At 35.1% G+C, this 13,937-nt stretch overlaps 1 protein-coding gene across 1 annotated transcript; it reads right to left on the bottom strand.

Moving 5' to 3' along the window:
* Window positions 1–315: 315 nt before the first annotated feature.
* On the bottom strand, window positions 316–5,415 carry LOC111629484. Its single transcript, XM_023373399.1, has 3 exons — window positions 4,825–5,415; window positions 4,560–4,734; window positions 316–1,514 (listed from the first exon to the last, which is right to left on the bottom strand). Exons 1-3 carry the CDS (start codon window positions 5,044–5,046, stop codon window positions 838–840), a joined length of 1,074 nt encoding a protein of 357 aa, XP_023229167.1. The 5' UTR covers window positions 5,047–5,415; the 3' UTR covers window positions 316–837.
* Window positions 5,416–13,937: the final 8,522 nt, after the last annotated feature.

The following is a 13,937-nucleotide window of genomic DNA, read 5'->3' as shown; positions in this document are numbered from 1 at the left end:
ACGTCTGAAAATGGCGTTAAATTGAGTGTAGCGCTAAAACGAAACATCTCAAATAATAAGAATCGTGTAATAACGGGGTCTACACATAAGGTTGAGTTTGAAAATCGCGTAATTCAGTAGTAAAAATGAGATTTGCAAAGCATAATCGTGCATTTAATAATTCATAGATACAGCGAACGTGTGTGTAAAACTACACATTGGGCTTTACCTAGATGAGTTATTCGGGAAGATGCTGTATCGTTTATATATTCGTGTTACAAGTTATATTAGACGTGAAGGTATGCTAGTGAGTAATTTTTGAATTTCTCTGTAAATCTCTTTATTGATATACACATAATTACATACAAAAATTTACAGATTGTAATATCGAATTACATACTCACATTATTATATACATTTTTTGCAATTTATATTGGGAACATGTAAAAATTAGTGAGCAGAATAACAAAATTTAAGAGATATCACGCTTCTGAAAGGACGAAGATTGTTTACACTCCAATCGAAAAGTAAATAAAAAATTCACAAAAAACAATTAAATTTTAGTTAATACAGTAATATTAAACACATAATGGAGAGTAGTTTTCAGCAAATAATTTCACCTAGTAAATTTTATGCTGTATGAATTGCAGCTCTCTTACGTCTGTTCGATTGGTTGGAGTAGTGTAAATATTTGCGTAAATTTCACGTCATTATTTCGAATTTCTTACTATTAAACCGAAGTAATGACATCAAATCGACATTAAATTGTGCCCTATCCCAACCGATCGAACGGAGACTTAATTAATATAATTATAACATTTCATCTAGAATGGCCCTTGAATTACAAGAAATTCGAGTTTATTCGGCGATCCAAAGCAATATAATTTTCACAAATCTGTTACAAAGTATATAATTTTCGTAACTCACTTCATTATCTATCATATACCGTTTGAAATTATGATTTTCATAAAATACAGAGAAATGAATTTTAGGAAAATCTTTCTTCAGATGCTCTTTCACAACATACCCCTTTTCCCTCCACTCGTAGAAAGAAGTATTAATAAAAATCATACCAACGCAGTTACTCATGTTGATGTTTTTCGGTTTTATGTATCTGGCATTATAGTTTGTTTTCGTAACAACGTAACAACACGTACACACCCTATCGCCACAGAAAGCAATTCCCTTAAAATTGGTGGGGAGAGAGTTCTGAATTACACCGATGATGTAACTCCTCGGTAATTTGCTTGTCAGGATTTTTATCATCAGCGATGGTTCTGCAAACAGTAACAGGCATTTTAGTTCTTTTTTAGGGATGTTAAAGAATCCCAAGATGTTCTTCGTGTTGAATTTTCGATTATTGTGTAACCAGTCATCCGTTGATTGAAGCAGTGGTAAGATTTTCAAACCAGAAATTGATGGGAACATTATCACCGTGCATTTAGGTTCTTCGGGAAGTTTGTCTAGTACACGTGATGGATTTATTGAAGAGGAAATTACATATTTTGAGTACGATCCATATCCGTTTAATTTAACTGAAAGAAATAATTAGATACAAAAGATAAAAACACGTGATAATAGAGTATAAACATACCGGACGATCGTAATTAAAAGTACCTCTATTCAACACTGACTACAGAAATATTGAGTGTGAAAATGACTCCAAATCTGGTAGTGATGTTTCAGGATACGTGGATTCGACTTGCCACTCTGGCACTTTCTGCGCTGCAAGCAACGGTTTATATAGCAAAGCGACACACGCGCGATCTGCCGAGAGGGGTAATGTCTCCCGGGAGATCTTTATGAGAAACTGGCCCATCCCGGAAAATTCCACGTGACCAGCTTTTTCGTCATTTGACTTATACGAGACACTTATGTTACGCAGAGACCTTAGCCACGCAGGGAATACTGCCCATTGTGAAAGTGTAAAACGTAAAGGCAATGAGCAGTGTTCGACGGCCGTATTAATCCTCCACGCAATGCAATGCGATACTGTCGTTGTAGGCTGCCAAATTTGCAACGCGTCATTGATAAAACCAAATATTTTACGAACCGATACACGAAACTCTTCCCACTCGGCTCTAAAAAGCGACAGCACTGCCATCTTCCGGCTTGGTTCGGCACAATCGCCGAGGCGTGTTTCTTTCGTGGTTTACGAGGAATATGACGTTTTGTGCGCTTCTTATCGATTTGGATTTCAGAGATAATTCGCCACCCTACAAACTGTAAGTGAATTGACTCATTTTTTGAGATTGCAGGTTTTGAACAGCGAGCAAAGAAACCCGTACGGGTGCTAAACGCTTATTGTGGAGAAAATTAGAGGAGAAAACATGATTTAAAATTTCTCCTCGCGAAACGACTTACTCGGGACTGCATAAAGAACTTATTTTATATTGTTCGCCTTAGGGTTGGTAACAATTACAACCCTGATGCGAGTGAATTACGGACGGTCACGAAAACCATCACGACGAACCACTCGTTGCGGCATCGCACGAAAGTAACTGTGAAATGGACTTTGATAACTTCGTGACGTGTAAAGATCGGGCGGAACGGATAAAGCCGTGTCTGATAGTGAACAAAAAATCGGCACCAGCAACAGGAAAGAAGAATCCATGAAAATGTTTGAGGATTTATCCTTGGATGATCAAAATACAAGGAGCTATGTAGCTGGTTGGGCCGCTAGCAGAGTACTGTACCTCGTGAACTATACAGAGAGAATTTGCAGTCCCAAGAACCTTTGACTGATCCTGGAGATATTCTCCTATGTAGCGCTATGAAAATTCACAATGTTAGGTCCCTTTGATTTAGCAAGAAATTTTAGGTACCACCTGTGTAATGTTTTCACATCAAAATTTAATGATATCGTTATACAGAGTAAACAAAATGTCTTGGTTCATCTACTACAATATGTATGTGTTCCGAAGCACGTGGAAGTTGCGACTAATGTGTAGTGGCGTTCGCAACAAAATATATGTGTGCGCTTATTAATGACGTGGTAAAAACTGCTAACGAACCGTTACGAAACAAAATTCTAGGAAAACGCAGCCAAAAAGGCCAAAAAAGTGTTGCCTAGATGAACGAACTCGCGAATCGTGTATCATATTTACTTTTTTGTATCGCTGTACAGAAGTGATCTGTTACATAAAAATTTCTAGAGTGTGCTGTATAGTCAAAACGATTAAACCAGACAAGCAATAACAATGGAAGGCGTCAATTTTCTTGGAATATAAAAAAATGAGTAACAAATAGCATTAATTTGGCACTGTTTCAGGCCACTACGAGCGATTAATTAATGGAAAAAAAGCTCTTGTGTTTGACATTACGTTACATCAATTTTTGTCATCTACAGATTTATTATAGACTGATGTGTTAAGTATAACATGTCGAGAAGGAAAAACGCTACGCTACTCCACGCCGTTATGTGCTAGGACAGCAGCTATTCGTGTCGGCGGTCTTTGATATTGAAGGGAGGTTCGTGTATTGGTATATAGACTACTGTATTTGATAAACAACACTTTTAAGGTAATCAAAAGTCGCAGGGATTATTATCAGGCTCGTTTTTCGTTGATTGCAGCGTCAAAAGTGCAACAGCGGTGGGTTTTGGTACTAACTAGTTTTTCAAGGAAATGTCTTACCCGTGTCCTGAAATTTCACCGAACAAAGTTTGGTTGAATTTTGATTCCTAGCGTTATTCTACACGGCGTTGGATAAGAATACTTTAAGATTACCCTGTAAATTAAAAAATATATTTTATAATAATAAATGATTTAATGGCAAACTTGAAAGAAATAAACCAAGTAACCCGCTTAAAATTTTCCAACATTTTTCCAATATTATATAAGTACTTTTGTAATATTATATACAGTATATTGGAATTACCTTCTAATGCGTATCTCGTTAGTGTCAACTCAGCTTTTTTTGTCCCGTTTTGATTCCCATTATCGAGGGATTGGTGTAATTGGTATCGTATTTGATTATATCAGAAAGCGTGATACGCTGTAAGAAATGATATTGTTTATATTTATTTTGTTTAAATATACCCGGTAATTCATGTTACAACGCATGAATTCCCTAAGAATATAAGGAATTACGCAAAAGCATTGCATAATCTATTTTAATTTGATCACCCAGCACATATGAATATAACAAGATAGAAGCTTTTCGGTACATTCTTTTCATTACGTATAATTTATACGAGGGAAACGTAATTTCAAAAATAAAAAATTGGTAACACATCCCTGCCGGGATTCGAACCCAGGATTTGAAGTCTATCATTATACACTGCGCTACACTTGTAATATTTGTATCGCAGAATAAAACGAAAAATGTATTTCATCCTCTCCTATGTGCAAACGTATGGCAAGAACTTGCCAACACGCAATCTGTCGCGTAATTTCGTTATTACGCGATTTTGAAATAACACTAGCACCTCGATTATCATCATATTTATTAATTTCGCAGATATCGAGGCAACGTCGAGAGTATGGCCCTTACTAAGGGAACCGAACTCTGAACTTTCCACGACTGAAATACTGCATCACACATTATCCTGTATTTTAGATAAAGAAACTAGAACTTACCGGTGTTCTTGTTATAGTACTCATTATGATAATTAACATCAGTTAAAATCTTCTGAAATATAATTAATCGATGTACTTGGAATATCATGATCGATTGCATGAAATCTCTTTTGATTAATTTCATTCCATCTGAAGACAAAAGAAATTTTCGTTCTCCCTGTGAGAAATTCTTGCGCTACAACGTTAAGAAAACGAAACACTTAATTGAATTTTATGATACATTTCGCACTTTAATCTTTCAAACCAACAAAAATTCAAGTCTTACGTAACAGGAGAACAATATTTTTTCTCTCATCAAGTTGGTTGCCACAATATTCCAAGAGCGACAGACACGCGAACAGCTTTTAAGATCCGTATACGATAAATTCTTCAATATGGACCTTAAAATGGGATACATGGTGCGAAATTTATCGCAGAAAGTCCAATTTCTTTCTTGGTTTCTCGCTTTCTTCAACAATTTCTTTATTATTTTCTTCCCCGAACTCATTGTGTTATTAATCTGTAAATCAATCTTTAATGTGATTCGCACGAAAAGATAAATTAAATCTGATTCTTCTCGCTCGCAACCCGAAACACCATAAATCCTTCACGCCGCTTTAAGTATTACTGAAATACCAGCGTATAATGCTCCGAAATCAATGCGCGTGTCGATGTTTCGATTGTTCAGTGTTAGAGGATCTGACCTACTTAATAGTATATTTGACAAAAATGGACCATGCCACTCAACGTAATAAATTCTTCACCGAAAATGAGCGGTGGGTTACTCACCGTTTTGCTCCGGACAAGTTGTTAAGACAAAATGGCGGAAAGTGCACGGGCAAAACGTTGTACACTTAAGTAAATTTTATAGTGATGTCATCGGCTTGACCGTTATCTTGCGGCACGATCTAACAGTCAGCAAAACTGACAAACCACCTTGGAAACTTTATCATTCTATTTTATTGCCTAATTCAGGCAAATCTACAAAATTTTAATTATTGTGATACAAATTAGAGAATTTATTATAATTAAAGAAATCAATTTTTTTATTTACTTTAATTGCATATTTCCGTATTGAAAAAAATGAGTGCAACATTAACTTGTATTCACGGGACAACTTTTTTAGTATTATAACGGAAAATGAAAACTTTGGTGTGTGTTTGGATGTTCAGTACTTGACTGGCACGAACATCCTAGGTGCTCGTTTTTCGATCGAGGGCATCAAGTTTGAACACTAGTCACATTCTACGCCTTATATCTCTGGTGTAGATAATCAGATAAACCTGGAATTCGAAGCGTAACCTCTATATGTAGAGTAGTGATGTCATTGAATTTTGGAAGAAATAGGTCGAAAGGGTGTGAAGATATGGTAGAACTAGCAGTCGAGACGATTGGAAGCCTACCATTCCGGGTACCGGGAATCGAATCCGGACTGATCGAAACTCTGCAGAAATTTATCGAGGGTGGTCCGTCCGAATGCGTCCAGATCAATCCCTGGCCACCTGGCAACCACATGGTGAATACTGAGCGAAAGCATCCATCTTAGCGGCTACAGGACGAAAAGAGTTAGGACAAAGGGCATATCGAGAGTGGGATTAGACTTGATAAAAACTTTACTTTTTACGAGTTTTTAGCTTATATTAAAGCAATAATGTTGATCTTAAAAACTATTTCAGAAAGTCATCCTCACCTCGAAAAATTTAAATTTCTGGAATCATCGTGATTGAAAGCGTATTACATTTCGTTGAGTAAAACACGATCACGATTAATCAGATTTCAGTGGTACTTGCGCTTTAAAATGAACGATGGCGTATTATTTTCTGTACTGAAAATAAGAAGACGTTGTAACAATGCCTCGCCAGTTCAATAGACAGCTTGCTGACAGTTTTTATCATAACATTTATAAAATACAATCTATTTTATAGAAAGAAAGCTAAAATGAGACAGCAAAGAAAGGAATGACAACTTCATTTTAAACTAAGCTGTCGTAATTATATTCGTCACTGATATACGTACACACGTCGAGCTGTAAACAATTTAATTATAACGGTCTCAAGTAAAATTTAGATATAGTTTTAAAAAGAATTACTGTTAAACGCAATTTCAATTACCCTTTACGTATATATAACTATAGACAAGCCTGCAATAACGGCCACTTTTTCGGGAACGTTTAACAAAAATGCTTATAAAACAACTTCCACTCACAATTTCGTTTTTGTTTGCGTCAGTGGACGTTGTTTAGAAGTTCGACTGCGCAGAGAATGTCTATTTAACTTAGTCTAACTGTTTAATAACACTACAAGTTCTTTCGTGTGGGAGCGTGTAATCAATTGAATAATTAAGCTAGCGTGTGTAACTAGATCATTAAATAATTATTTAATGACGTAGTTACTTAATACGTTTAAATATATTTAATTTATAAACAGTAAACTTTACCTTAAAACTTAAAAGTATTTGGAAAAAATTACCTTGTTTCGTAAAGTTAAAAACAATTCTTTCTGTTCGAGGTGCAGTTTATAAAATATTATTACATGTAAAATATAGATCGATAAATGATGTCAGCATTAAAATTTGCCAGTAAATTTATTTATAATATTGATAAATAATTCTAACGTCATCCCGCAGGAGTATAATTAATATTATATATATTTAGAATTTAATTATTATAAGAATAATTTTGTGGCTATCCGCGCGTATGGTTAAAAAAATACTTATTAGAAATATTTATTTTCTTTTCGTAAATTTATTTAAAATTAAATCTTTATTTTAATTAACAAATATTCGTGAAAATTTTATTAAAATCTTTGGATTTTGAACGAATAAGTCAACGCGATACACGAGAGATCTGCCAATGGAGCTTCTCATTTCTGTAGGATCTTCCGTGAGAAACTGGGACCTTTTTAGATGCTAGACGCGTGAAAAAAACACGGAAAATTCCACCCGATCAGTAAGTCGGTCGGGGGAAACCCACGACCGGTTTTCAGAGTTTTATCTTCTCAGCAACTATTGGGACTATTCCAGATAATGAGAAATTTTAAGAGTTTTTAATTTATCTATTACGATCAGAAATATATTTTCCATTATAAATTTGGGTTTTATAACACTCACTTACCAATATATAATTAATTAGCAGAATGAGAATTGGGTAGAGAGGACATACTATCCACCAAAAATTCCTAAGGGGTCTGACCGAATTCGAACTTGGATCATCACCGAACCTTTACCTCTTTAGCCATTAGATCTTTAATGATTCAGTGTCGTGATTTAAACATCTGGTAGAAAAATAAATCGAATACACCATAATTAGAATTAACTTCGGAACAACTGAGTGAAAAATTTGATGTAGAGTCAGACTAAATGTAAAATCAGAATAAAAATGAATTGAGATAAATTAAAAGCTTACAATTCAAGACAAGCGCACGAGTAAATTCTTTCAACGCGTTGTACGTTTTCACATCGGAAAGAATGAATAAACGATAAATTAAAAGTTGTGTCATTATGTCAGGTCATTATCTCGTTATTCTCTGTAGCGCTGTGGAGAGTGCGTTGGACTTCTACCTCGTATGTCCCAATTCGAATTTCGGCACGGATGCGCTTCTTGGACTTTTGTATCCATAAAATCACCTTTCCCTCGTTAATTACCTCACAAAGTAAGATAATATGGATACTTTCAAGAATTATTTTTTTTATTATTTTATTATTAAATTTAAATGTACTGGATGATCAAATGAAAGTAGAATTTTCAATACTCCTACTTTAGCTCGCTCTAGTTCTCTATAAGTTTTTACATTCATAGCATATTTCCTTATCTCTCTCTCCTTCAATACAAGTATACAAATATATATCCCTTATCTTTCTTTCTCTCTCTCTATATATCTCTCTCTATATATAGGACTATATATATAGAGAGAGAGAGGGAGGAGAAAGAAAGAGAGGGATAAAAAGATATATATACTGTATATTCTACGTCATATTTTGTTACATACAAGTTAATTTATATTTATGGTTGTTGCATATAAGTGTATATATATACACTTATACGCAACAATCATAAATATAAAATAACTTGTACGTAACAAGGTATGACGTAGAATATACAGTAAGAATTATTAAAGTATAAGTAGAGCATTAGACCTTCATTGAGAGAAACTCCTACTGCGACGCACAAATATAATTCCAACTTAAGCGAATTAAAATAATGTAATTTAGTGTTTTACAGCGAATAAAATATTTATGTTAATTTGTGTTTGACGTAGAAAAATCTAAAAACTTTCAGCGAGTCATCACGTATGTGCTCGAGTGAATAAATTTAACGTCTATATTTAATTATAATAAAATAAAACTTTGGCATTTTTCTCACGTACTTTAATATACTGAGTTATTTTCTTAATAAAAAAAAAACTCTTTTTATCCCCACCCTGGTTACTACAAGTTTACTAGTAAATACAAAAAAAGGAAGAAGAATCTTTCCGAACGGTGTAAGTTGGTCACAGTTCGCGCCTCACTAACGGGATGACCACGCGATTTCCAGATTTCCTTCGCCCGTCTAACATCTAAATCGGAGTTCATTCCTTATAAAAATTTTACCGGGCGGCATTTCAGTCGGCGAGTTGCTCACGTGTTGCGTACCATCATCCCGAGCCCATAACTTTCATCGTTCTCTTCTATATTTATTACTACTAACTTAATTACGTAATCGTGAAAATTTTGATATATAAATGAGCCACTTTACGTATACCTCGCAATAATGTATTGCGACATACGTAATGATAGTGCTAGTAATATATCGAGTTTGAAAGTAAAATCGTGAAATACTTCAGTTTAATGAGTCATTTATGTCGTTTTACCACGTAAATTTTATATTTAATTTCGTCATAAACGGTTAATGCTGTCGAACTATTGCTTAGGCATCGTTGCTTCTGTTGATTAGGTAATGATATAAGATGATCTAATTTTACAAAGGGCCCTATAATTAACTGTAATGACATCGAACTCTAAACTCTACTTTGCGTATGAAAACTTAACTATAGTATTTAAACTGTTGCTGTTCGGTAGCCAATAATGTACGAGTGATAAGTGCCATCGGATTCCAACAGCCCACCAGCTACTATGGATAAAACCACCGAACAAAGGTTCGTGGATTCGCACCTTGTCAACGGGCTGACCGGGTGAAGTTTACCTGGTTTTATTAACAGCATTACAGACTCCTGGGCAAAGCAGTACATTGGGCCCTGTCTACGCGACCGGACGGTGATCGAATTCTGGTCTGTGCGTGCGTGGGGGCGTGGGGCTCCGGGTAATTGCCTAGAGTGCACGCGTTATAAACGGCACTGCCCGGGAACCGCAACAGATTGTGCCAAGCGACGTATACAGGCCTAGATATCTCTGTTGTAAGTTACGTGATCTCGATACTTTTTCTGTGACAATTTTCTGCTTTCCGATAAAGTTTTACTCGATGGTAATAATTATATTTAATACATTAACTACACCATTACATTTTTTAAAAATGTAACGATGTAGTTGTAATAGTTACAAATCATTTCTAGTGAAACGCGTAGATTTCTATTAGGAGCAACATCCTTGGGTGATTGTTCAATCGTCGCGAGGGTGTTCAACCTATATCTTAAAAGGATATTTACTCAACATCGTTTTAACAATTTATAAATATAGATACAGTATTATGTTTTTAATGCTAGATTACTAAACAGTGCACCCCGCTTTAACGACTTAATCGGGTCCGAACTAAGCATTTAAATCGGGTCATAAATTTATTATTTTTATTTATAAGAAAAATTTTAGTGTTTTAGTGTTTAATTTTTATAGGCAAACTGTTGAGTTAGACTGAAAATTTAGTTTTTTTATTTATAAGAAAAATAAATATTATTAAGAAATTATAATTTACAAATTGTTAATTCAAATATTCTCGGATTCGCGCATCACCGGAGGGCTGGCTGCGCGGAGTTTTCCGGGTGTATTTCGCCTGTCTTACAAATTAAATTGGAGCACTTTTACATAAGAAGTCCTCCTCGGCCATACAAATGAAGAAAATTTGGCGCGCGGTGACACTTTAAGATACGCGCGGAATACATTCCGTAAAAAGAAATTAGTGCCTAAACTTGCCACTATAGCCCTTTCTGGACGAAAAAAGCAGTTTCATATGCGGGGACAGTTATAAACTGTGGTTCTATCTAAGGACACGTTGAAATTTGTTAATCAATCAATGGAATTTTAAAACTGTTTTATCGGTTAACACTGAACGAAAGAGGCCGCACCAGCAGTGACAGAAAAAAAAATGGCCGCGCAAAGATAGTGGCGTACGGTCAGAGTACGGCATGCCGCAATCCGTTCAAAAACAATCAAGAATCTTTAAAAGCTTATAAAGGGATAAATAACTCATATGTATGACGTCATCCATTCGGAAAGACAAGAATAGAACAATTTTCCGATTGTCACTCGCGCCAAGCGACGCAACACGAGCGTCACGCGGCGTAGTTCTTTATTTAATTAATGATTATTACGAATTTCTTTCGTAATACTTGTTAATTAATTGTCTGAAAGTTCGATATTATAAGGAAATACTTATCGAATTGTATATATTTTTAACGTAAAATAAAGTTTAAACGCGCGTGACACATCTGGAAACGACGCCATAGTGACACGGCTCGCTCCAAGCCCCGCCATGGTAAATCGCAGCACGTAGACGTAAATTTCTCACGTTGTATTGGATCTAAAATGACGCGATTTGTTTTGTTTAAAGAAGAAAGAATTAACTTTTCTAGCCAGCGTGTCACACAAAAAGACTTTTTAAAACATGTAAATAATTTGAATTTTTGTCATTTAAAAAATTTTTTTAATTATTATCAATCATACAAAAATAACAGGGATCATAAAGATAATTGTAATTCTGAATAAAATGAAGAAAAAAACAGCGCTAATGTAATGCGATTTAGAAGCAAATTATAGCGACTGAAACCATATGGTAAAAGTCTTCTAGACGACGTGCGCATTACTAAAAGCAATGCGAAGTAACATATTAATGGCACTTGTTAAAAACAATGATGACGATGAAATCATTAATACAGTTGCAATATTAATCGCGAGGCCATCTTTATATTGTAAATAATGTGTTAGCCACACGAGCGTCCTCTGAAAATTTTCCAGGGGAAACAAAGCTTGAAGACAATTACATTAATTAATACATTTTTATTTAATTATTTAAATTTTTGTGTTTTTTAAGACAGGCAAAGCGCCTCATGGTCGAGGGTGCAAGCTTATATATTTCGATCGCTTTTAGTTTAACTTGTAGAATTTTTTACCATGGAGGGCGAATGCACCGTTTTATCCCTTTTCGCACGACATTGTTAGTCATTGTTCAAATTATGACTTTGTCTAAGCATATTAGAATGACACCGTATACCAATTTCAACCTTCTTTTAACCCTCGGTTACGCGCATTAATGACTCACGCACAGTTGGCCGCGCGGGGTGCTATATAACCCTCGTGTTCAAAATTCAATTTTTCAAAACTCATAGTTTTTTTCGCGATTTTTTCATTTTGGATGTTTGTGGGCATGTGTTTTTGATGTATTAGTGAAAAAAACTACTTTAAATATATCGATTTTATTTATTCGTAACGAAAAAACAGAAAGTCCCCGTTTTTAGAAATTTTTCAAAAAAAATTGGTCGACTTCAAGAGTGTATTTTACAAACTGTAAACAAGTCTGATGCTATCTAAGCTGTCAATCGTCTTCCAGCATGTGTTTTCTAACTATTACAACAATTAAATTTTTTGTACGAAGCCCCGGGCCAAAAATATCTCAATATTTCCAAAAAAACACCATGTGAAATCACACAGCAAGTAGAGGTAAAAATGGAGATTATTGGCAGATAACATCGATAGTAAACTTCTTTTGCACTGTAATTGGTTAATTTATATGTCTGTTATTAGATCGACCTATAAAAACAATTGCTAGAAATATTCCCGCGAAATGCCACGCCCCCGAAGGCCACCACACGGAAGTATGTAAACAATCGCTACAAAATCGCGTGTTTTAATCTTTTTTTCCACTTCTAATTTGCTAATAATAAGTCGCTTGAAATTATTTAGACGAATAAACATGTTTTCAACACCATTTAGCAATAAATATCGCCAAAAAACGCCACCTTTCAAACTGTCAATGTTAAGTCTATGGGAAACTTTTTTGCCGTTTATTGGCTTTAAAAATCCTGTTTTTACGCCTTTTATGCTTTAATTGGTCATTTCTATCATGACTGACTCTATATCAACCAATAAGCTTTCCCTCAAAACACGAAGTCAGATCGACCCACCTCCGTTAGTCGCGCGAAAAAAAATTACACCGTTAGGCGCGCGGGGTACTATAGCACCCCACTGATTTCCATTATAAGTCTATGCAAAAAATTTTTTCGTGCATAATTGAAATTTTTTCGGTGCGATCTTTACACCATGGAAGGAAGGTACTGAGGGCATCATTTTTAAGCACAAAAAATTTTAAAAAATACACGCGTTTAAACACGCCGGGGGTTCTATATAACCCCGCGCGCTTAACCGAGGGTAAAATAATGGCACCTCAACTTAGTAGTTTTTACTGCCGCACCTTTACTTCTGAATACTTTAATACGTAATAAAAATACGTGTACGATTAGTTTAAATTGTATATGGTATTTTCAATGAACAATAAGAAAGGTATTAATTAAATAATTAATTTATATGCGAAAGTACAGTAACTATTAATGATACACGTATAATGCGTTATGGTGCCGCTCGTCACTATATTCCAGGCATCCTCGAATTATTGCTTTGGTACCCTGGTTGAAAAATCGTCGCTTTATGCGTGACAAAGTTTAATTGTAATTTTGCAAAGGTGAAAGTAGTTGAAAATGATCCGTTAAGATCGTAAAATGTTATGGTATTTAGCAAAAGAGGATGCTTCGATATCCATAGCAGAGTAGTTCAATGTATCTAAAATCGCGTCAAATAATTGAAAACTTTTCAACACCGCCATGTTTCAACAACAACAACGACAATTTTATTCTAATTGTAGAGTGTATCCCAGCCCTGCTCAGCGTAACTGGGTAATTGTAATACAGACCTAATACGGATTTGCAGACAGTTTGATACATGCATAGTAAATACGTACTGCACCAACAGAGTTACATATAATATGATATCAGCCGTGAGGAACAAAGTCCGCGATGCTTTAAAGTACACAGATACATTGCTTATCTCACAAGAAGTACAATTAAATGATACAGTACATTACACTACAATGCGTTAGTTTACATTCCTTTACATCTCACTATAATACCTTACAGCGACAGAAGTACAGCGTTTAGATGCGGCACAGTACAGGAAATATGCGCGATGCATTATAAAGAGAAT

The sequence above is a fragment of the Centruroides sculpturatus genome, unplaced genomic scaffold, assembly GCF_000671375.1.
Source record: "Centruroides sculpturatus isolate CEXI.00-Female unplaced genomic scaffold, Cexi_2.0 scaffold85, whole genome shotgun sequence".
NCBI lineage: Eukaryota > Metazoa > Arthropoda > Arachnida > Scorpiones > Buthidae > Centruroides > Centruroides sculpturatus.
Note: the sequence above shows the minus strand (reverse complement) of the source record. Positions and strands in the feature narration are given on the sequence as shown.

What these genes read in the sequence shown, in the direction of transcription:
- LOC111629484 (XM_023373399.1), bottom strand. Translation starts at nt 5,046, where the DNA reads ATGAGTTCGGGGAAGAAAATAATAAAGAAATTGTTGAAGAAAGCGAGA. An exon ending in AAATATTGTTCTCCTGTTAC is followed by an intron (nt 4,735 to 4,824) that starts GTAAGACTTGAA and finishes TTAACGTTGTAG; the next exon opens with CGCAAGAATTTCTCACAGGG. An exon ending in GTACTATAACAAGAACACCG is followed by an intron (nt 1,515 to 4,559) that starts GTAAGTTCTAGT and finishes TATTTCTTTCAG; the next exon opens with TTAAATTAAACGGATATGGA.